The following is a 25,492-nucleotide window of genomic DNA, read 5'->3' as shown; positions in this document are numbered from 1 at the left end:
CTCTTAGATTCACTGCCTCTTCTACGTGTTGTGCATCAGCTACAGTGTTGTAGACCTCAAGACTTCATTTTCCTGCTCCCTCAACATCCCTGCAAATGTGATGTTAGCGCCCCACTCGGTTGATCAAGTGCACCAGTGTGATGAGAATTTTCCCTGCCAGAAGTCCCACTTCTGGCCTCCTCTGACTGTTACCTAAGGACATTTAGATGCACCATTGAATTTCTCTCACACCTTTTCCTTGTGCAAGTGCACCATGACATCCAGTATTGTCATTTGTCCATGGGTCTTCACAGGCCCTTCTGGTGTCACCATTGCTTGGTTGAGCCTGTTCTATTGGCACATCCCCCACATACCAACCTGATGGAGTATGGTGACTCTGACTTTTAGGACCTATGAGGATGATAAACCTTGTTGCTTACAACTCTCCTATGAACTGTCCCCAACAATGTAGCCGCACCCTACTGACGAGTCAAAGAAAACAGATCAATTACCATGATGAGACTACGTCACAGAAGTTGAACCCAGAAGCTGTATCTATATGAAACTTTTGACCTCACCTCTGCCTCCTGTGACACATCACAAAGACCCTTCACCCAAGTATGTTCTAAAGGCTGTATCCATAATCTCGAGTCATTCTGGTGATAAGACGGAGGCTTTTCCTGCTAGAGATCCCCACACAGACCAGACAGGACTTACCTGAGCAGACTACTCCAGCATCCCAGTCTTGGTTATAGCTATCATTACGATAGTCTTTAATATTAGAATGCTTGCAGTCACTGACAGCTGATTCTACCCCTTCACATGAAGTATGAAAAAGCCAAATGGGGCCAAGCCCTGGTCCAAAATAAGCTTCTTTAGGAATACCAACGGCAGCTCCACACCCCAGCTGTCTGCACACTACAGATGCATCCTTCAAGCTCCAGTAGAAATCATATACTGTGCCCCATTCTCCTTGATGCTTTACTTCCACTCTCCCCTCACAGCGGTGGGCTCCATCCTTCAGCCTCACCTCCAGATCTGCAAGAGAGACACAGACAGAGGACACAGGAAAGACTTTAGGAGACTGGCAGTGGTGTAAGTATTTAAAATATTAGCTCTCTGAGGAGCAAAAAAGTGCATGGGATATAGTATTTCCTAACCTCTGTGGTATAAACAGTCCTCCAAGGCCAACTTTAAGCTCCCAATGTGCTATCACTGAACACGGAGCAGGAAGGGAGGTACCAGGTATTTCTCAGGAGCCTGTAGAACCAGCTCCAGGGACACCACCAAGGACAGGCCATCAGAGACTCTGGATGCTGCCCTTCTCGTAGAAGTGCCCAAGGCTACTAGGCCCAGCTTCCCCATCTTAGTTACAGCTCATGTCCCGGGATCCAGGGAGGAATCCTCCTTATCCTTCCCTTTACATAAGGAGCACCTCATCCAGCTTAGGAACAGAGGGCTGGGGTAACAGGCTCTAAAATGTCCTGGTTATTCCTGCCATCTAGTGTTCATGTCCTTGTGTAATTCCACTCTCAAATGTACCTAACAACATGCATCTAACAAATGGAATTTGACAAAAGTGATCAGATGTCACTTTAGCGATTAAATTATAAAACGACTCTGGTTTCTGCAGATAAAAAGGACTTCCTGTCAGAACATCATAGATGGAGACATTACTAGAGTTCAGTTCAGTTCAGTCGCTCAGTCATTTCATATTCGTTGAGACCCCATGGACTGCAGTATGCCATGCCTCCCTGTCCATCACCAACTCCTGGAGTTTACTCAAACTCATATCCATTCAGTCAGTGATGCCATCCAAGCATCTCATCCTCTGCCATTCCCTTGTCCTCCCACCTTTAATCTTTCCCACCATCAGGGTCTTTTCAAATGAGTCAGTTCTTCGCATCAGGTGGTAAAAGTATTGGAGTTTCAACTTCAGCATCAGTCCTTCCAATGAATATTCAGGACTAATTTCCTTTAGGATGGATTGGTTCAGCAACATTTAAAGTTCTCTTTTTATGAGCACATGGAAATAGTAATACTTCCTTGCCTATTTGAAGTTAAGCGTAACCATGTTATCTGGCTCATTCATTGAAGCGGGAGAACGAACGATGTCACTTCCACGTAGAAACATTTTAGAGCCAATATATTTTTACCACAGCCAATACTGAAGCCTTGTGTTGCAGTGGGAGCATAATAAAATGCTGGAGCATTCAACAACCTGAGTGCTTGAAGAATTATGATAGCAGAGTCCTGCCAAAGTAAACAGAACATATCATATAAGGATAAATTTTGGGTTTTTGTTACTATAACATACCTAGTTCACTTTTACTAAAATGGAAAATAACAGAAGAAAATTGACAAAGAGAAAAATACAAAGATACACACAACGTATATAAAATTGAGAAACATCTATGTTAACATCTAAATCCCCGAGATCAAAAAGAGATGCCAGGGTAGAGTAAACTGAAGCCTTAGAATTACTGAGAGAGATAAAATGCCAATCTAAAATTCTACACTCAAAAATATTCTCTCAAAGAATAAAGACCTCAAACGTGTCATTATCAAAATGCTGATGTAAGAGACAGCAGCCTCAATCCTCTAAAAAAAAGACCAAAAGTTAGACAGTGATCAGTAATAAAAACAGCTCCAGAAAGATCTGGAGTACTCTAAGAAGTGTGACCACGACAAGATACTGTCATTTTGGTGGCATCATTCCATCCTTCAAACCAGCATCACTCAGTGTCAAGGGTACCAGGAGAGTTCCTCTCACCAGGAGGGTAAGAGCAGGCCGAGTAACCAGTGTCCCTAGCCTTTGGGGGCACCATATGAAAGTCCTGCTTCAGGTTCACTTCACGCAGACCTGCAAAGCTGAGCCAGTCTCATAGAGATGGCTAGGCATAAGAAAGAAGAGCAAAGGACCAATAGCAACCACATGGCAGGAGAAATTGCAGTTCACAGTGACCTGCTCTGCAGACAGATGCAGCAGATTTTACCCCTGAAAGAATAAATAACCAGCACAGATGATGGTTTTCCAGTAGTCATGTATGGGAGTGAGAGTTGGACCACAAAGAAGGCTGAGCACTGAAGAAAGGATGCTTTCAAACTGTGGTGCTAGAGAAGACTCTTGAGAGTTCTTTGAACAGCAAGTAGATCAAACCAGTCAATCCTAAAAGGAATCAACCCTGAATATTGATTGAAATGACTGATGCTGAAGCTGCAATACTTTGACCACCTGATGCAAAGTGCTGACTCATTGGAAAAGACCCTGATGCTAGGAAAGACTGAAGGAAAAGGAAAAAGGAAGCACAGGGTGAGATGGTTAGATAGCATCACCAGCTCAATGGGCATGATTTTGAGCAATGAGCCGTTGTTGGTCTTGGCCTTTGCTGCCTTCCTAGGCCTTCCCACAACATGAGCACCTGCAACCATCATCTCCCCCACAGAGGCACCTACAACAGGCCCCCAAATCCAAATGTGTGCACACCATTAGCTCTGGCCACCACCACTGCTGGTCATGATTCCTAGGCTCAGGAACCAGATGTGCTGCTGAGGACACCAACAACCATTCCAGTGATGGCAGACCCCCTGCAACACTTGCCAAACACCACACAGTTATCAATCCTGTGAATGTCAGCAGCCTGAGCCAAACGGATCTCATGCCCTCAGACTCAGTGCCACCTTATGCCTCTGTATTTGGCACCCTGCATTACATTCCAATGTGCTGCTACCCAGAAGTGAAAGGCTTTCTCTACTGAAATCAGGACATAGATTCTGGTAGAGGTGACTGCTTTTCTAAATGTGCAGACATCTACAAGAGAGTAAGACATCAGGAAGAATCAGGGAAACAAATTCCCACCAAAAGAATACAGTAAACCTCCTGTAACATGCTCAAAGTAATGGAGATCCAAGAATTACCTGACAAAGAATTCAAAATAATGCTTCAAATGATGCTCAGAGAGTTCCAAGAGAACTCAAATATTTAATGATACCAGGAAAAGGATACAAATTAAATAAGAAGAGCAAAAGACATACAAAATATATTTTTTTTAAAAAAGGACTAACCAGATATTTTGTGATTTCCTGATAGCTCAGTTGGTAAAGAATCCACCTGCAATGCAGGAGACCCTGCTTCAGTTCCTGGGTCAGGAATATCTGCTGGAGAAGGAATAGCCTACCCACTCTAGTATCTTGGTCTCCTCTTGTGGCTGGTAAAGAATCAGTATGCAATGCAGGAGACCTGGGTTCCATCCTTGAGTTTGGAAGATCCCCTGGAGAAGTGAAAGACTACCCACTCCAGTAAGGCCTGGAGAATTCCATAGACTGTGTATCCATGGGGTCACAAAGAGTCAGACATGACTAAGTGACTTTCACTTCTTCAATTCTTCAACCAGATATTCTGAAGCTGAATAATAAATGGATGGGCTTCCCAGGTGGCGCTAGTGGTAAAGAACCTGTCTGCAAGTGCAGGAAATGTAAGAGACTCGGGTTCGATCCCTGGGTCCGGAAGATCACCTGGAGGAGTGCATGACAACCCACTTCAGTATTCTTGCCTGGAGAATACCATGGAGAGAGGAGCCTGCTGGGCTACAGTCCATAGCATCACAAAGAGTCAGCCATGACTGAGGCGACTTAACATGGACAATACAATGAGTAAACTGAAGAATTCAACACAGAGATTGAACAACAGACTTGACGAATTGAAAGAAAAAGAAGAAAGAATCAATGTGTTAGAAGAAAGATTAGTTGAATCCAAATAGAGAAGCCAAAAGAGAATGAAAGGAATATAGAAAGCCAGTGAGAACTAAGGACACCATAAAGAGAAACAATGTATGGACTGGAATCACAGCAGAAGAAGTGAAGGAAAAAAGAATTAAGGGCTGAGGATTTCCCTGGTGATATAGTGGTTAAAAATCCACCTGCCAATGCAGGGGACATGAGTTCAATCCCTGGTCCAGGAAGATTCCACATGCCGCAGAGCAACTAAACCAGTGAGCCACAGCTACTGAAACCAAAGCACCTGGAGCCTGTGGTCTGCAGCAGGAGAAGCCACTGCAGTGAGAAGCCTGCGCACTGCAGCGAAGAGTAGCCCCTGCTTACTGCAACTCGAGAAAGCCTGCATGCAACAGGGAGACCTAGCACAGCGAAAAACAAATAATTAAAAAAGAAAGAAAGAAAGCCAGTGAATTTCCAAACCTGGGGAAAGATCTGAACATCTAAGTTCAAGAAGCTAATAAGTCACCCCAAAACTTCAATCCAAAACAACCTTCTCCAAGACTCACAGAATAAACTGTCCAAATGCAAAGACAGAGAGAGAATTCTCTAAGGTCTGAAGAGAAAAAAAATTCTATCATGCAAGAGAACTCCCCTAAGGAGATCAGCGGATTCGTCCAAAGAAACCTTGCAGACCATGACAGTAGGATTGATGACATACTCCACTCTCACTCAGGGGAAGCAGCTCCCGGGGAGGGACAGGAGAGGGCATGAGAGAAAGAGCTCCCTACAGAGTCACAGCAGCTCCTGGGAGGGGAAAGGACCATCCCAGGCCCCCAGCACGACAGGAAACATCACAGGGACCGGGGCAGGGACTTGGGAACTTACACACATGGGGCTGCACATCAACTGATCTTTACAGACAAGAGGGACAAGTCGTTCATTGGAAGGACTGGTGTTGAAGCTGAAACTCCAATACTTTGGCCACCTGATGCGAAGAGCTGACTCATTTGAAAAGACCCTGATGCTGGGAAAGAGTGAAGGCGGGAAGAGAAGGGGACAACAGAGGATGAGATGGTTGGATGGCATCACCGACTGAATGGACATGAGTTAGAGTAAACTCTGGGAGTTGGTGATGGACAGGCAGGCCTGCCTGGCGTGCTGCGTCAATGGGGTTGCAAAGAGTCAGTCACGACTGAGCGACTAAACTGAACTGAACTGAACAGACAAGAGGACCCCTCTCCTGGCTTTGGGTTTCTTTGATCCCTAATGGACACCTGGTGGGAACAGGTGAGGCCAGCAGGCAGAGCCTCTCACAGAGCCCAGTGCTGGACAGACACGGCAACAAGCAGATGGGAGCCGGGGGATGGGGGAGAGGAGCCAGAGAGAGGCAGGCAGGTGTACGATAATCTCTGATCCAGTTACATGGAGCGGCAATGGCACCCAGCCATGTGGACACCCTGTGTGCTTCACAGGCCAATAGACTCAGTACCTGCTCAGCAGCTCCATTCCTCTCCCACAGACAGGCTCCACCTCCCCTCACACATACACACACACACACACACACACACACACACACACACAGGTTCACACACTCCCCCATACACACATATTCTCTCACACACACACAGCCTCACACAGCCTCACACACCCTCAAACACTCCTCACACACCCTCACTCACCCACACATACTCCTCACACACCTTCATACATCACTTGCACACTCCTCACACACTCCACAAACACATACACTCTTCACACCCTCTCACACACAATTTCTTCACACACACACACACACCCTCACACACACACACACACACACACACACTCTTCATACCCTCACACACACAGACCCTCACACACTCCTCACCTGCACACATACACACACACAATCACAGAGCCTACAGGAGTGAAGACACAGGAAACATGGGGACCCAGGGGCAGTGCTCACACACCAGGCATCGGCAGCATATGGGAACAGCCCAGACTCCCAGCTGAGCTCAGTCACTGGACCTTCCACACACTGGGAGACACAGGGACTCCTGGAAGCTCCCTGAGAAAAGGGAGACAGTGGAGGGACTCAGGGTGATCCACCTTGGTCCAGACCAAACCTCACTGCTCTGTATAATCTGCTTATACGACCAGTGGACCCCCCATGGGAGAGGGACCAGTATTCACAGTCAGTGAGGTTCCTTTTTGGTCAAAAACACTGAGGCTCGGCTCCAGAACCCCAAACATCTTTCCCTTCACCAAGGCGTCCACTCCCTGCTGTGGACCCAGGACAGAGGGGCAGCTCTTACCTTGACCACCCACCACGGTGCCGAGGAGGAGGACACAGAGTCCCTGGAGGGAGAGATGTCTGCCCAGAGGCATCCTAACCCCACGTCCTCAAGGTCACAGTCCCAGCTGCAGGATCAGCCTGTGAGGAGGCGTCAGGGTGCCGACTGGGGTCTATATAGACCGTCCCCTACATCCTCCCTCCTGAGAGCCAATAGCAACACCTTTCACCATTTTAGGCACTATCGGAGGCTACATCTGCCTCTTTCTGAAGCTCAGACACCAATGAGCTTCTGAATCTTCAGCATCTCCTTATATGAGCAACACGGTCCTTTGACCTCCCGCTTTGGTGGTCCTGAGAGCTGGGTCCCACCACTGGGACTGGGGGAGAAAAAATTCATCAAAAAGCATGAGTGCCTTTCTCTCCCCTGATCACCCTGGTCGATATCTGCAGACTGTGAGATCTCACAGGGTCTGGGTGTGGAATCTGTTGATCCATGGAGAATAACTTTTGTAGAATCAAGTATTGATCTTCCCTGGCACTGAGCTCAGGGTAGAAGCAGAGAATTACAAGAAGTCTGGAAATACAAGAGTATTTATCAGGTCAGCAGAAAATGAGGACCAGGAGTATAGGAATTCACAGATGACTGTGAAGGCAAGAAGTGAGACCCATCAAGTTGGGGGGATCAGATTGCATGTCTTTTCCCACCTCTCAGAATGATCTGGAGACTGAGTCCTGGAGCTCATGCCAACAAGCTCAGTCGTGTCTGACTCTTTGCAACCCATGGACTGTACCTTACCAGCCTGCTCTGTGCAATAGATTTCCCAGGCAAGAATACTGGAGGGGGTTGTCATTTCCTTCTAAAGGGATCTTTCTGACTCGAGGATCAAACCCATGTCTCCTGCATTGGCAGGTGGGTTCCCTATAGGGACATTCAGACATGTTAAATCTCTTTCCCTTTATTGCATTTCATTTTATGTGAAGTATCTCTTTCAGCTGGTCACTAAATGATGCTGACAGAGAGAAAGAGATTGCTATTAAAGGAAACAAAGAGAAAAGAGGAGTCATCAGTCAACTCTAGCCCACCAAAATAGGAGCAGGGATCTCTAGAAGAAAACATGGGGCTTCACTGCTAACTCAGCAGTAAAAGTCTGCCCACCAAACAAGAGACTTGGATTCGATCCCTGGGTCGGGAAGGTCCCCTGGAGAAGGAAATGGCGACCCACTCCAGTATTCTTGCCTGGAGAAAATCCGTGGACAGAAGGGCCTGGCTGGATACGGTTCATCGTGTCAAAATAAGTTGGACACAACTAAGTGACTGAACAATGAAAACACAAAGAAAATTATAGTTTAGAAAGACTAAAGTTTTCTAAACTTCTCATGCACCCCATTTATATGCTGAGAGTGTGGTTTGATAAGATTCAGAATACATTTGTATTATAAATTATAACTAAAGAAGACGCAAAATATAATTTAAGGGAACAGCTCCAGAGAGATGAAGAAATAGAAAGTCTTCTGCTACATGATCTCTGCAGGCCAGGGGCAAAGAAGGGTTAAGGGAAGCAGAGAAGAGAAGGGGGTTCATGCTGCCTGAAACCACCAATGAACCCACCTCCTCTGCTCTGCATTTAAGAGGAAAGGTGGTGGCAAGAATGGAATCCCAGGTGGGTTGATGGGACAGATCCAAGCAGAAGGGATGGTGTCCAGTGTAACCATTGCTGACTTGTTCTGTGTCCACTCAACATAGAAGTTCCCAGATGCTCCCCCAGAAGGTACCCCTGGGGTGAATAGAGAGACTGAGAAGGGCCATAAGGGATGCAAGATAGAGCTCCCTCATTGAAATTCAATGTCACTAATGTGCTGCCCCCTTTCCTCATGTCCTCTCAGGCTCAAGATTCCCATGATGCAGATCTGTGGTCCAAACAAGCCAATGAGGCCCCCTCACCCTGACTCCCTCTTTTCAGCACAGAAGTAGAAGGAAGCATCTGTGACACACAAGCCCCAGAGTCCCCACCAGAGTTCAGAGACAGCTTCGTGAGCCACCAATGGCCCACCTTAAGGTCTCAGCCTGGCCAACACCCAGGGCAGCTGCAGGTTAGTCCACAGCCCTGTCATATCCCCCACCAGAGGGACCCCTCATTCCAGTCAGCAGACAAAACTTCTCTGTCCCGCCATGCCCGTCCTTCCTACTTGACTTGGGAGAAAAGACATTTGACCCATGCTTTTCTTCCTCTAAATATGCTAATGTTTACCAATTATTTATGCAAGAATCACCTCCTTGTCATCTGGTCCTCTCACTCTCAAGCCCCATGACTGTACCTGACCCTGTCTCCTTCTATATCTGGAACTTTAACACATTAATGATAAAAATTATTATAAATATCAAAACCAAACTTTAAACTCAGTTGCTGATGTAAGGCAGGGCCTGCTCAGCCACTTAGAATTGATGCTCTACTCCCTCTGGGCCCAGAGTCATCATTCCTTACCCAGTTATGGACTCCACACCGTCACCAGAAACCACCAGACAGACACCTAGAACACAAGACATGCTTCCTGGGGTTCAGTCATCCCTCCCAGAGGACGACACACGGATGCGTTTAGTGAACCAGGTACACATGGTCTCACCTTGGGATGGAGATCTCACAGGTAAGATGCGCTTAGCGGCTCCAGACTCTTTTTAGAAAGGGATGAGCTATAAGGAGTGGCAAATTCAGGGCTGGCAGACTGTCCCCACAGCACCCTCTATCCCAGAGCTGGGGGTGCAGGGTTAGATGGACCAACTCACCCTCTGATGAAGCTATATCTTCTCTGACACATAAGGAAATCTTAGTATCTAATCTTATCAAAGATTTGAAGGAGGAAAGTTTTAGGGAGGACACTGACCCAGCTGGGTCCACAACGAACATTAGACAGTGCAGTAGAGTGGTCAGGAGAACAGACTCGGGAGCCAGACTGCCTGGTCTTGACTCACAGTTTAGCTCCATGCCAGTGTGGGCTTTGAACAGGGTTCTTACACTCTCTGCTTAGTAAAAGGAGGGTTATGATCCTACCAAGATGACTGATTTTGCTGAGGATTAAGTGACTTGGCATTAGTATGTGGTATTATAACACTAGTTAACAGTAGCACATGTCCTGATGCTGATGTGATCAGCCGTGGCCAACACCTTGCGAGCCCATGCCAGGTTCCGCTGTCCATGGAATTTTCCAGGCAAGAACAGTAGCACATAGTAGTAGTATTATGTACCACTGTTAACTTGCTTTCCTGATGGCTCAGATGGTAAAGAATCTGCCTGCAATGCAGGAGATCTGAGTTTGATCCCTGGGTCAGGAAGATCCTCTGGAGAAGGAAATGACAACCCACTTCGGTATTCTTGCCTGGGAAATCCCATGGACAGAGGAGCCTGGAGGGGCTACAGTCCATGGAGTCACAATGAGTTGGTCACAGCTGAGCAACACACACACACACACACACACACACACACACACACACACAGAGTGTTAGAGCAGCGAAGTTAGGGCATCTCCCACCATCTCAGCCCAGGAATCGCAGGGCTCTAGAACAGGAATTCAATTCTGTTACCTGGAGCTTTGACTGCGGCTGTCAGAACTCTCCCAGGAACCACATGCTGTGATGGTCCTTGGTGCCAACCAGAGTTGTGAGTCTCCCACACATCACTCCTTCTCTCTGTGACCCATGTAACTGCTCAAGAAGCTCGACCTTACCATTGGTGAGTTTTTGTGAATTAAGTTGATAACTTGCTTATTTGACTTTATAAACTCAAATGTACTTGGTAAAACATTTTGTGTCTAATTCACCTCCATATCCCCAATGCTTGGCTAACTAAAAATCGTAAATGATGTCTCTTGTATACCTGAATGAATGAATGTCAGCCTGGTAGTTTACACAAATCATTTCAATCAAAAAGAAATCTTTTGAGAAATAACTTAACTTGTTGTGAGGATGTAACAGCACATTGAAAGCTGTATCATTTGTTTTCATGATATTTCAATGCCGTTAAATGGTCTGAGCTATACATGGTTCACTTCAACACCTGTCTGCAATGAATGCAGTAAATTTCAATATCTAGAAACAACCTAGCCCCAGTACAAGAGCAGTGCTGAGAGAGCCAGCTCTAAACATGTATAAACGCTGCAAGTTTCTATGTATATCTGAAGATAAAGAAGACAAACCACAGAACACTGACAGGTGAAGACCCTGGAGCCTCCTGTTCTGGTCTTAATCAGATATGGCCAAGTGGTCAGGATGTTTATGTATTTATCATTTGGCACATTTTCAATTCAAACCACACACAACTGTAACAGGAAGAAATTTTGTTATAAAAAAATTTAAACATCTTCCATGTTGAATTACAAGTGCAGAAGTAAAGAGCAGAAAGAATCTTGTTCTTTTACTTAGGCTAACTATTTGTCCTTATGGATTCTAAAGCAATAAAAAATGTAGCATTATTGTTCCCAAAAAACCATAAGAATATTGTCATCAGAGGTTCAGTAATCTCTTTGCTAGAAAAGTTAATAACTAAACCTGCTTGCTTGAGGAAAATTTCCTCAGGACCAATCAGAGTGAGTAAAATAGAAAACATTATTAAATTAAAAAAGAGGTATACCACTCTATAGGAAAGTTATTAACTGAGTTGTTACACCAAAGCATTGGAGACCCCCTTCACCATCTGTGTTCCTTGCATGGATGGGACCAGGGTTCGTGAAGACTCCTTTACCAAAGACCACTTCATCACAAGGGCATGAAGGAAAGAGCAAGGTCATGAGCTGGCTGAGGTCCAGCCCATCATCTCTGTTCAGCCCTCCACAGTCTATAACCAGATCATCGAACAAAGAGTGTGGCACTGAATTGGCCTCATTCATTCCTCCATAGTGCAACATCAGATATCCAGAGACCAGAGCAATTCAAAGCTGCTAAATCAAAGACAAGCAGATTTTAAGTGGAGAGCACGCAGTCCAAGGGCCCTTCCCTGCTGCTGTTGGAAAGGAAGAAGCCCTCCCACCCCAGACACCATCTGTGGGAGGAGAGACAAGAAGATACCTCCTTAAATAGAGGAAAATCAGTCTCAGCAGGGAGCTTGAACTAGAAATGGCAAGACAGTTATTACATTGAACCTGAGCTAAGTTGAGGGATAAATTTTTACTGGGAGAGTCTGTGTTAACATTATGGAACTATCAATCCACACAAACATCCCTTGCTAGTGCACAAGATGAACTCAGTGATAAAAACAGGCAATATTACATTTATGTATATTTGAATTCTAGAGGACACAGTTTTGATTTTTTTTTTACTTTTTTATTAGTTGGAGGCTAATTACTTCACAACATTTCAGTGGGTTTTGTCATACATTGATATGAATCAGCCATAGATTTACACGTATTCCCCATCCCGATTCCCCCTCCCACCTCCCTCTCCACCCGATCCCTCTGGGTCTTCCCAGTGCACCAGGCCCGAGCACTTGTCTCATGCATCCCCCCTGGGCTGGTGATCTGTTTCACCATAGATAGTATACATGCTGTTCTTTTGAAATATCCCACCCTCACATTCTCCCACAGAGTTCAATAGTCTGTTCTGTATTTCTGTGTCTCTTTTTCTGTTTTGCATATAGGGTTATCGTTACCATCTTTCTAAATTCCATATATATGCGTTAGTATGCTGTAATATTCTTTATCTTTCTGGCTTACTTCACTCTGTATAAGGGGCTCCAGTTTCATCCATAGAGGACACAGTTTTAAGCCCATTACAGAAAGAAAATTCATAAATCTTCTCTTGTTTTTAAATGCACAGAGTTGTCACCTCTGTGAATTCTAATTCCTCCAGCTCAAAATTACTGGTGTGTTTATTTAATCTGTAAAACCTTGCTCACTGTCTCTAAAGTGGGGGATTCTTGAGAGCAAGTATTGTGTCTTACTCTTCAATATCTCTTTAAAGTCAAGTAAAGACACATACAGAGAGCTTAACAAATAGTGGATAAATAAGGAAATGAATGCAGGAACAAATGCTGAAAATCACCCTGCAGTTAGTGATACCGAGTGGGGAGGAGGTGGGGGGAGGGGAGACACGACTCTGACTGCTCCCACTCGGCACAGACAGAAGTGGAGTAAGGAGTCAGAGACACACCAGACGAAGGAGCCAGATACAAAAGGCCTTCTTCAAATCTCACTCTGGGGAGGGTCTGATCACATTTAATTTCTGCACAAAATTGTACCTCAGAAACTTCACCAAGGCAAGAAAAATACTGACAGCACTGCTACCAAGGATGTGGCGTCAGTAGTAATATTCATCAAATAGCTGTTTTTCTATCTCCCAGTGACTCATTCTGGCCAATGAAACGTGGGTGTTGTCACCTGTGTCACTTCCGAGTAGAGGCATGAAAACCCCTGTGACTCTCTAGTTTCTCTCTTTCCTGCCCCAGAAGCTGCGTGTTCCACGTGGTACACGTGTAAGCTAGTGGAGCCTCACTGACCACAGTACGTTTGCAGGTTGGTAATGAATGTGTGTCTGCATGTGTGTGTTCCTTCTGAGACTTGGGAGTCAGTTGTTCCAGCATCAGAACAGAGCCTATCTGCAGTCTTGAAAGTAAGACAAAATCTGTCACGTGGAGCAGGTACTTTCCTGGATCTCCTCTTCCTTCTGTGTCTTCATGCCAAGCTGCTCCCTCAGGTCTCACCTTGCTTCGTCTCTGGGGCTTGGCTGGTTCCCAGTCACCATCTCTGACTGACCGACAGCTCGATCTAAGCTTCTGTTGGAGAGCACCCGCCCCTGGTGCAGCTCCTCTGCCCTCTCCTTCAGTCTGTGCTGACAGCTGTGCTTCCATTTCCCCAGTTTTGTCTCTCAGCATCTTGACTTTCATCCTTAAACAGCTCTCCTTTGCTCTGAGTTAGTCAGTTCATCATCTTTGATCTTATTTTTACATTACACCAATCCTGTACTAATGAAAAGGAAGCATGTACTTTCTAAACCTCTTCTGTTTCTTCTTATTTCCTGAACAAATCTGATTCCTGGATGTAGTGTTCTATGTAGTTAATTAATTTCTTCACCTTTGGATAAGAAATAATTTTCATGAATTTTTTTCCCCTCAACTGAAGACAATGGCACATTCAAAGCCTATCTCCTTGTGACCATGTTACTGAAAGGTATGTGTGTGGGGTCGGCCTGCTCACTGCTTAAAAGCCAGTAAACAGGTCAGGTTGGTGGAAAAGAAAGTTTACTTTATTTCATACACTGGCAACTGGCAGGGACAGTGCCAGATATGTCCAAAGGCCAACTTTCACCCCCCATGACAAGCAGGAGGTGAGAGTTTTAAGACAAAGTGGTAGGGGGGTTACATGCAGAAATAGTACAGTCATCTTCAGATTGGTCCTCAGTGGTCTGATTAGCATCATCTTGGTTGTTTTCAATTCAGTTCAGTTGCTGAGTTGTGTCCGACTCTTTGCTACCCCATGGACTACAGCATGCCATCCTTCCCTGTCCATCACCAACTCCTGGAACTTGCTCAAACTCATGTCCATTGAGTCGGTGATGCCATCCAAAACATCCATTGGTTGTTTTAGGTACACTTAATCTTTAGTTCTTGGGTGTACTTGTTCCCATTTCTTTGTGGTCAGTTCTCAGAATGTGGATGCTCAAGTCCTGGGTACAATATGGACATCACGCAGTTCACCACTCCACCTGGTGTTTTGTATCTATAAGACAGCTCATAGGATATGGCTCAGAATATTATCTATAACCCTTGAGAAAGAACTAAAGGTCCTTGACTGTGTTTAGTGACTATATTATTATTATTTAGTCTCCTCTGACTGTTTCCCTTTGTTTCCAAATTTCTCATATCTCCAATTAAACTTATTCTTTGACTTAAGTGTTCCACAGGCAAAAGGCAGGCAGAAGACACGGTGAGTGGGAAAGGATCATAGAGTCCTGCTCTGTTTCAGCCACAACCCTAGGGACCCCCTCGGGGCTTACAAGGGGTTGGTGCAAGGAGAGGCTCTGAAGACCAAGCTTCTTTAACTTCATGATTAATCCACCTCTGCTCAGAGTGGACAAATTACCAACTGCAGAGCTATTGAGTTCTTGTGGGTGGTGATTCTTAAACCACTTCAACCTAATGTTAGTGCCTCAGGGGTGGCACTCAGAGTTCAAAGCCTGAGTGATTGCTCAGACTCAAACTCTATGAACCGAGGCTCTATTGCATGTGGAGCTTTGGTGCAGCTGAGTCCTGCCTGCAGACCACCCTAAGAACACTGGAAATGCAGCAAAATGTGTTCCTCCTTTCACAGCAAAGACTCTGTGCACAGATCTCTTTTCCTTGGCATCGAAGGCTTCCCAACCTGGGCATGCTAACCAAGGTCCTGCAGTCTGCAGGCATTGTCTGAGGCCTTGCCGGGCCCAGGATTGGGGTGAGGCCTGTGCCTGTGTATAAGCTCTATACTCCCCCTCTCTATAACTTAACAGATTCTCAGCTAATATTTATTGAATGGCTGAATGGCACTGTACTAAATGTTGAAGAGAAATGTCTTAAATATAAAGAAATGTTTCTGAGAACATCATTTAGCTAATATTTTTGATTCAAAGGCAAATGTTTCTGGCAATTAGCAAGGCAAAATTTGATTTTCAAAAACAAGCAGTTTATCACCAACAAATATGTCACAGTGAACACTGCAAATCTCTAAGGATACACAGGACAAACCACAAAGTACCTACGTGTGGCTTCTTAACAAGTCTTAATCAAACCCAACTGAGGAGACAGGATATTCATATGATTTATCATTGGCAGTTTTGTCATTAAAATCACACAGCAATATCACAGGAAGGAAATCTGCAATTAAAAAAGTACAGCTGTACCATTGATATGACATAAGGAAGGAGATGAGGTGCCAAAAGATTTCTTTGGCTTAAAATTACAGACAGCTTAATTAGTCTTTCACTTTTTGAAGGAGAGTCCTCTTGGGCTGATCTTGAAAGATGATGTGGAGACCAGAACAATTCAACTGTTCTGCACAACAGTTATAACTGTGAACTGATAATTTTGGATAATGTTGCTCTTTGAGTCCCTTCTTATTACTTTTTGTGAATCTACTGTAAGTTTTAATGTTTTTGTTGCCACATCACTCACGTAAAACATCTTAGAGGGACAACAGTATATACTACACTGATCACAAATTAATTCCAATGACATACAAAAGCTCTACCTTTTTATCCCCTTCTACACTTTTTGTTTTTGATGTCACAATTTACCTCTCTCTATATTGTATATCCACTAACAAAATACTTTTCTCTGTAGCGATTTTAATACTTTCTTTAGACTAAAGCTAACTGGTTAGCACACTGCCATATTACAGTGTTAGAGTATGCTGAATTGGATTCAATATTTACATTTACAAGTCTGTTGCATATTTTCACTTCTTTCATATAAAAATTAGCATCCTTCATTAGTTGGAAGAACTCCCTTAAGCAACCTTGTAAGACAAGCCTAATGTTGGTGAATGCCCTCAAATGTTGTTTGGGAAAGGCTTTATATCGTCTTTATTTATGAAAAACAACCTTCCTGAGAAAATTATTATTGGTTGGTAGGTTTTTTTCTTTTCATCAGTTTGACTATATCACCCTTTCTCTCCTGGACTTTCAGGTTTCTGCTGAGAAGTCCACTGATATTTTTAAGGGAATTTCTTTCTTGTGAGCATTTACTTTTCTCTTGTTGCTTATAAAATTCTCTCTTTTTCTTGATTACAAGCCATGTGTCTTGGGGATGATCATTTTGAATGAACTCTGAGGAGCGACCTATTAGCTACATGGACTTGGAAGTCTAAATCTCATCAGATTTGGGACTTACCTGGTATTATTTCTTTAAGTACAATCTCCGTCTGTTTCTCTTTCTCTTCTCCTTCCAGGACTCCAATACTGTACAGGTTGTTTATATGAATGTTATCCTATATTTCACACAGATTCTTTCACACTTTTTCATTCCTTTTTTTCTTTGTCCCCTGGCGGGGTAACCTCAATGGTCCTGCCTTCTAAGTTACAGAGTCTTCTGCTGTTGTTGATGCTCTCTGTAGCATTTTCAATTGTGTTGCATTTCATTCATTGTAATCTTAAGCAACTGATCCAACCAGTCAATCCTAAAGGAAATCAGTCCCGAATATTCATTGGAAGGACTGATGCTGAAGCTGAAACTCCATTACTTTGGCCACCTGATGCCAAGAACTGACTCATTGGAAAAGACCCTGATGCTGGGACAGATTGAAGGCAGGAGGAGAAGGGGACGACAGGGGATGAAATGGTTGGATGACGGCATCACTGATTCAATGGACATGAGTTGGAGCAAGCTCTGGGAGTTGGTGATGGACAGGGAAGCCTGACTGCAGCAGTCCATGGGGTCGCAAATAGGACACAACTGAGCCACTGAACTGAACTGAATCTTAAGCAGCTGAATTTCTGTTTGGTTCATTTTTCTGTTTCGTTCCTTCTCTTATTCTCTTTGCCTCACTGCAAAGCTTGAAGGATCTCTGTTCCCTGACGGGGATTGAATCCAGACCACAGCAGTAAATGCATCGAATCCTAACCACCAAACCATCAATAAATTCCCTGTTTACTTCCTTTTTTATTCTTTCTATCTCTGTAAAAAATTTACTCTGTGGAGTAACTCACCCTAGCTCGACAATTACTGAGCCTGAGCTCTAGGAACCGCAAAGCACAAATAGGAGGTGGCATGGTGCAACCCCTGAAGCCTGGGTGTCTAGAGCCTGTTCTCCACAATAAGACAAACCCGTGCATAGAGAAGCCTGCTGTCCACAAAGAAGAGTAGGGCCTGCTTGCTGAAACTAGACAAAGCCCATGGTCAGCAACAGAGACCCAGTGCAACAAAAATTAAAAACAATAATAATGATGATGAGAAATATTTTAAATCTTATTTTGTTCATATATTGTCTTCTTGAATATAATAGTTTATCTGTGTTTCCTTGGAGTTCACTGAGCCTCTTGGTATGTGTGCCTGATTTCATCATATGTCATCTATTTCATCACTTCCCAAGTGAATAGACATGTGAGCTTCCCTGGGAGAAGCCCTGGGCATCTTCCCATCCCCAAGCACAGCCTAGAACTATGAAGACTGCAAGTGTGAGTGTGGGTTGAAGCCTTAGAAACCATCCAGAGTCATCAAGCAAGTAACCGGGTGGGTCCAGCTCACAACCAGGCCAGCACTCTCAGGGCTTAAATTAGTTCAGCAGCTTCTCCACATGTCCACAATGGACTTGGTGGTGGGGGGTGCAGGGGGAGTGCTGTGTAAACGCAATCTTTACTTGGCCACTTCTGCATGACAGCTCTCTCTACCCTGAGGAATCATAGCAGGATCACAATTACATTTTCAGTAGTAACCAGATTAAAGCAATCTTGAAGCATCTGAAAATAGATGTTTTCAAAAAGGCCCATTGGCTGAAATTCTTCCTCTAAGAGATCAGTCATATATGATGCCTCCATCCACATCTCCGAAAAATAAATAGCCAACTGTTCCTGATCTTTCTGTCTATATCCATTCTTCTGGATCCCCTCTGCCTAGGTCTCCACATTCTTGCCCTCTTGTCCCACCTGAACACAGGGTGTGGGTCAGCATCAGTTTGCCCTCCATCAACTTGAAGATATATATGAACTGATACAATTCACTTAGAAGGAGAGATCCTTGGAGAGACAAGAAATAGCAACATCCTGAAGAAATAGTAGGAAGAGATGGAGAGGAAAGAATGGATTTATAAGGATTGGATAATCAAACAGACATGGGAGATGAGCAAAGAGGTGTCTGTATCTACTAAAGGAATAAATGAGACATGAAAAAGGAACAGGTAGTTATGTACAGTTAGATTTTTAATTGGCCTATGAACATTTAGGCAGGATAAGGAAAGCTGTATCCATTCTCTCCCACAAATCAACCTTCCACTTTGAAACTCACATTCAGTCTGGTGTCAAGGAACAAGTCACAAACAGGTGATGTGACATATCAGGGAGAGCACCAAGGAATGTTCAGAATTGTTTTTGTTCTCCATGAGTTCATCTTGTTAGGAAGGAGGGTATGAATGTGGCCAAGTTTATATCCTTTTCTTAATAAGAGTGACCTGGAGCATTTGTGAGCTGGGGCAAAATCATGCCCTCATTAGCCTCTAAGACAGGTGAGAGAGCAGGGCAGCTCACTCATCTTGTATTTCCTTTGAGGAAAATGGTGTTTGAGGACCAACCTTCTAAAATCATTTGACATGAAGTTTGTTAAATTAGCATCACAGCAAAAAGTTAATTTATTCAGAATATCTCATTTTGAGAAATTTCCACATAACACAATTACAGGTCAGCTCTACTCTATTTAAATACAGGCAGTTAGAATATCTGAGGCTCCATCTCATATTTAATAAAGCATCATGAGAAAGTCACTGGGGATGTTCCCAGAGCACTGAATTCAACATCATCGTACCCAGGGTCCCCTTTCTGCCCCTGGAGCAGCCAAGGGCTCTCTCCTCCTTCCCCAGGATCAGCCACCTCTCTGGAGAAGTTCAGAGAACAGCCTGTAAGAGTAAAGAGAAGTTTGATTAGAACTGAGACACAGGGATGGGATAGAGCCCTGTGGTGGAAGGAGTCAAGCAAGTGGTGATGACAAAGCATCCCTGGGACCCATGTTTGGGCAGGGAGGATCGGGGTATTTCACTTGAGTTACAGTGAGGGTGGATCCCAGCTGTCCTCTCAGATCCAGTCCATGTGGTCTCTGGGGCCTCAGCTCATGTGGAAATCCTGCATCGCAGGAGATCTGTGCTCACACAGGAGCTCTGGGAAACTTGCTTCCAGGCCACACAATAGCAAGGATATAACCCGCAATGGTAAGAATCATAAAAAATAATTTAAATGTTCTCCTTTCACAGGTGATAGATGTGAATTCTCATTAAGAGTGAGACTGGAGACAGGAAAAATCTGAATTCCTCACTCACAACCCAAGTCGGCTCTTGGATGACTTGACTCCTGCTCCAAATGTCCACAAAGACTATCACAGGTGCAGCCACAGATGGCCGCTCCCCAGAGACCACACAGGCCCTCAGATGGAGAAATACTCTTTTCTAGAGAATGAGTGTCTTCTCGCAGCTACTGAAATATCTGGAGCAAATTAGATCTTAGCTGATCACAAATTCTGAGTCTATGATCCACCACCATGGCTTAATGTTAAGGTCACCGTATATCATAGACTTTGTACTTATGAATGTTAACATATAAGCAGAGCTCATCTTAAATTATAAACATACTTCACCCAATTCAATACGTTTGTTTAAATCTCTACCTTTTATGTATCAGTTCAGTTCACTTCAGTTGCTCAGTCGTGTCTGACTCTTAGTGACACCATGGACTGCAGCACGCCAGGCTTCCCTGTCCATCACCAACTCCTGGTTCTTGCTCAAACTCATGTCCATTGCATTGGTGATGCCATTCAAATATCTCATCCTCTGTCATCCCCATCTCCTGCTTTCAAGCTTTCCCAGCATCAGGGTCTTTTCCAGTGAGTCAGTTCTTTGGATCAGGTGGACAAAGCATTGGAATTTCAGCTTCAGCATCAGTCCTTCCAATGAATATTCAGGACTGATTTTCTTTAGCACTGACTGGTTGGATCTCCTTGCTGTCCAAGGGACTCTCAAGAGTCTTCTCCCACACCACAGTTCAAAAGCATTAAATATTCAGTGCTTAGCCTTCTTTATGGTCCAACTCTCAGATCCATACATGACTACTGGAAAAAAACAGAGCTTTGACTAGACACAACTTTGACAGCAAAGTAATGTCTCTGCTTTTTAATATGCTTTCTAGGTTGGTCATAGCTTTTCTTCCAAGGAGCAAGTGTCTTTTAATTTCATGGCTGCAGTCATCATATGCAGTGATTTTGGAGCCCCAAAAAATAAAGTCTCTCACTGTTGCCACTGTTTCCCTGACTATTAGCCTAGAAGTGGTGGGATAAGATGCCATGACCTTAGTTTTCTGAATGTTGAGCTTTAAGCAAAGTTTTTCACCATCCTCTTTCACTTTCATGAGGCTCTTTAGTTCTTCTTCACTTTCTGAAATAAGCATCGTACCATCTGCATATCGGATGTTATGATATTTCTCCTGTAATCTTGATTCCTGCTTGTGCTTCATCCAGCCCAGCATTTTGCATGATGTACTCTGCATATAAGTTAAATAAGCAGGGTGACTCTATACAGCCTTGACATACTCTTTTCCCAATTTGGAACCAGACTGCTGTTCCATATTCTCTTTTAACTGTTGTTTCTTGACCTGCATACAGATTTCTCAGGAGGCAGGTAAGGTGGTCAGGTATTCACATCTCTTTCAGAAATTCCCACAGTTTATTGTGATCCACATTGTCAAGGGCTTTGGCATTGTTAATGAAGCAGAAATAGATGTTTTTCTGGAACTCTCTTGCTTTTTTGATGATCCAGCAAATTTTGGCAATTTGATCTTTTGTTCCTCTCTCTTTTCTAAATCCAGTTTGAACATCTAGAAGTTCATGGTTCATTACTGTTGAAGCCTGGCTTGGAGAATTTTGAGCATTAGTGTGCTAGTGTGTGAGATGAGTGCAATTGTGCGGTGGTTTGAATGTTCTTTGGCATTGCCTTTCTTTGGGATTGGAATCAAAACTGACCTTTTCCAATCCTGTGGCCCCTGCTGGGTTTGCCAAATTTGCTGGCATATTGAGTGCAGCAGTTTCACAGCATCATCTTTTAGTATTTGAAATAGCTCGACTGAATTCCATTACCTCCACTAGCTTTATTCATGGTGATGCTTCCTAAGGCCCACTTGACTTTGCATTCCAGGATGTCTGGCTCTAGGTGAGTGATCACAGTGAGTGATCATGGTTATATGGGTAATGAGGGTGTTTTTTCTATAGTTCTTCTGTGTATTCTTGTCATCTCTTCTTAATATCTTCTGCTTCCATTAGGTCTGTAACATTTCTGTCCTTTCTTGAGCCCATCTTTGCATGAAATGTTCCCTTGGTATCACTAATTTTCTTGAAGAGATCTCTAGTCTTTCCCATTCCATTGTTTTCCTTTGTTTCTTTGCACTGATCACTGAGGAAGGCTTCCTTATCTCTCCTTGCTACATTGGAACTCTGCATTAAAATGGATCTATCTTTCTTTTTCTCCTTTGTCTTTTGCTTCTCTTCTTTTCTCAGCTATTTGTAAAGCCTCCTCAGACAACCTTTTTGCCTTTTTGCATTTCTTTTCCATGGGGATGGTCTTGATCCCTGCCTCCTGTACAATGTCACGAACCTCCGTCCATAGTTCATCAGGCACTCTGCCTGTCAGACGGAATCCCTTGAATCTATTTGTCACTTCCACTGTATAATCGTAAGGGATTTGATTTAGGTTATACCTGAATGGTCTACTGATTTTCCCTACTTTCTTCATTTTAAGTCTGAATTTGGCAATACGGAGTTCAAGATCTGAGCCACAGTCAGCTCCCAGTCTTGTTTTTGCTGACTGTATAGAGCATTTCCATCTTTGGCTGCAAAAAATATAATCAACCTGATTTTCGTGTTGACCATCTGGTGATGTCCATGTGCAGAGTCCTGTCTTGTGTTTTTGGAAGAGGGTATTTGCTATGACCAGTGCGTTCTCTCGGCAAAACTCTGTTAGACTTCGCCCTGCCTCACTGTGGACTCCAAGGCCAAATTTGCATGTTACTCCAGGTATCTCTTGACTGCCCACTCTTGCATTCCAGTCCCTTATAATGAAAAGGACATCTTTTTTGGGTATTAGCTCTAAAAGTTCTTGTGGGTCTTCATAGAACCACAGCTTCAGCTGTTTCAGCATTACTGATTCGGCATAGACCTGGATTACTGTGATATTGAATGATTTGCCTTCATGTATGAGAGAGTGCAAAGATATTATTAAAACACTTGTTCCAACTTTGAATTTGGTTCACTTCAGTTCAGTCACTCAGTCATGTCTGACTCTTTGCGACCCCATGGACCACAGCACACCGGGCTTCCCTGTCCATTACCGACTCCCAGAGCTTGCTCAAACTCATATCCATTGAGTCAGTGATGCCATCCAGCCATCTCATCCTCTGTCTTCCCCTTCTCTTCCTGCCTTCAATCTTTCCCAGCATCAGAGTCTTTTCTAAGGGGTCAGTTCTTCACATCAGGTGGCCAAGGTATTGGAGCTTCTACTTCAGCTCAGTCCTTCCAATGAATATTCAGGATTGATTTCCTTTCAATTGACTGGTTTCATCTCCTTGCCATCCAAGGGACTTTGAAGAGTCTTCTCCAACACTACAGTTCAAGCATCAATTCTCTGGCGCTTAGCTTTCTTTATAAATATGCTCAATTAATCAATAAGTTTCTCCTTGGCCATGACACAATGGATGAGGGATCTTAGTTCCTTGAGCAGGGTTGGACCTGGGCCCTAGCAGTGAAAGTGCAGAATCCTAACCTCCGGACTGCCAGGAAATTCCATAATCTATAAATCTTAATGCAAGTATATCACATATAAAGTGAAGTATATATGTCACATGATGGAGACATAAATGCCAAAAGCAGAGTGATTCCTCACTCCCTGCAAGGAGTGTGACAGCATTAAATATGGCATATGGTCAAGATGATGCTACCAAATGTATGAGATTACCTACATTTTGAATCTCCAGGGAGCCTTGGCATTGAGGAGCACACATTCACTCTTCCCAGATAGAAAGGTTGCAGGAGATCACCTGACCCCACTCACCTGTCTGCGAGGACCTCACCCCATCCTCCTTCTCTGGGGGCACTTCCTCCTCACTCCCCTGAGAGGCAGGAGGAGTTCCAGGCACTGGGACCTCTTCAACATCATCGTAATTTTCAGCAGGGACATCAGTCCTCTGATCTGGGGGTTCCAAGAGCAGACAAGGGAGTGTATGAAACCACAGTAAGTGGGTTGGTCTGGGGAATACCTAAGATCCCTTCTGACCCAGAGTTTCTGAGTTTCTGAAGAGAGGCATCAGTCACTCCTTGTTTCAAAAGACTTTTTTCTCTAAGACCATGTTTCATTTTGATGTGTCCACAAGCCAAAACATGATTTTACATATCTTAATGTTTTCTGGTGGAAACTACATATCTCAAAGCAACTCTTCCACCATTGAGCATTGCTAAAGTCCTTTGACAAATTGCGCTTTACAGATGTTATTTTTTTTTAAATATTGTGTGCCTAGTGTGATTCCAGACACAGAGAGACCAGCCCCGATGTGAGACATCACAGAACAGCCAGAGAAGGAGAAGGAAGAACCCCATCTGGACACAAGGGATGCCTCTGGTCCATCAGAGGAAAGCCATTCCCCTTAAATCTCCTCTCCATGAGGGAAACTCTCCTCCCCAAAGCCCAGCCGAGGCAGGTCCACCTCTATTTCCTGGAGCGGATCTGTAGTCACTGTTTTCCTCACCATCTCTGGTGTAATACGGCCGTTTAGTCAGTGAGTCATCTGACAGGAAACCTCAAGTGGAGACAAACATCACACAACACACAGAATGACCCTCCCCACACCAACGGGACCTGTGTTAAGGCTGAGAAGGGACAGGCCTGGCTTCTGCAGCGTAGACAGAGGCTGGGAGATCACGGGGCTCTGAGAGGCCGTCCTGCCACTTTGGAGTCTCTGTGAGACTGGGGCACACATCAGGTCTGCACGTGCTGAGAAGATGCTCACAGCCAGTGGGTGGTGACAACCAGAGGCCACAGGAGGGCAGACAGAGACACTCACCTGGGCTGCCCAGACCTTCCTTCGGTGTCACAAGGTAATTGAGCTCCTCATACACAGCTTCAGCAAGAGCATCTTCATAGCTGGATAAGGCTGAGAGATTCCCCAGCAGGTAAGAGAAGACGCCCCAGGCACCCTGGTCCAGCACACCCACCCTTCCTCTCCCTGGTGCTCACACGGGGGCTGCCAGGACCTCAGCATCGTCTCCCACCACGTGCACCATGTCAGCACCTTCTCCCCTCGTCTGACCCTGAATACAGCTCAGCGCCAACTCTGTCTGGCCTCACAGGAGAGGCCATGACTTATGAGAGTTCACACCCTAGCCCTCTGTCTACTCAGCCCTGAGAGCTCAGCACGGAGCACATGGAGTCTGCAACTCAGAGCAGAGACCTGGCCCAGGCTCCCCTCCTCACACCTGCCCCATCTCCTGCCTCCACACACGCTCCCTGGTCCCCAGCTCCCCCTGCAGCCCACCTCTGCCCTCTGCTCTCCATCTGAGCAGCTGAGTCACCAGGATGATGAGGACCAGGAAGAGAAGGGCTCCCAGGATGAGGCAGAGGACCCCAGGCAGGGAGAAGATGCCAGGCAGAGGATTTGAGGTTGTTCTGGTCCCTAAGGAGAACAGGAAAAAGGGCTGGAGATAGTCTTGGGCACAGAGAAATCCCCTGTGTCACCATTTTCAGGAGCTCCAGACAACAGTGTCTCAGCCTCAGACAGTGTCAGGGCTCCCCCTGGTCTCGTCCTCATCAAGTCAACTCCACTCTGGCCAG

General features: G+C 44.7%; 2 protein-coding genes across 2 annotated transcripts in view; one reads left to right on the top strand and one right to left on the bottom strand.

Annotated features, from left to right (window-relative positions):
- LOC122423345 (antigen WC1.1-like) overlaps positions 1–25,492 on the top strand; it is a 246,079-nt gene that overhangs the window by 60,433 nt on the left and 160,154 nt on the right. Inside the window, 2 exon segments of the mRNA XM_043440300.1 lie at positions 13,405–13,411; positions 25,192–25,228. Coding sequence (XP_043296235.1) covers positions 13,405–13,411; positions 25,192–25,228 — 44 coding nt within the window.
- The window catches only part of LOC122423343 (antigen WC1.1-like), a 55,334-nt gene continuing 48,696 nt past the window's right edge, over positions 18,855–25,492 (bottom strand). Inside the window, 4 exon segments of the mRNA XM_043440298.1 lie at positions 18,855–19,531; positions 23,720–23,866; positions 24,726–24,815; positions 25,197–25,334. Coding sequence (XP_043296233.1) covers positions 19,386–19,531; positions 23,720–23,866; positions 24,726–24,815; positions 25,197–25,334 — 521 coding nt within the window. The 3' untranslated portion in view covers positions 18,855–19,385.

Source organism: Cervus canadensis, chromosome 21, assembly GCF_019320065.1.
Source record: "Cervus canadensis isolate Bull #8, Minnesota chromosome 21, ASM1932006v1, whole genome shotgun sequence".
Classification (NCBI taxonomy): Eukaryota; Metazoa; Chordata; class Mammalia; order Artiodactyla; family Cervidae; genus Cervus; species Cervus canadensis.
The sequence above is the reverse complement of the archived record's forward strand: the minus strand, read 5'-3'. Positions and strand labels throughout refer to the sequence as shown.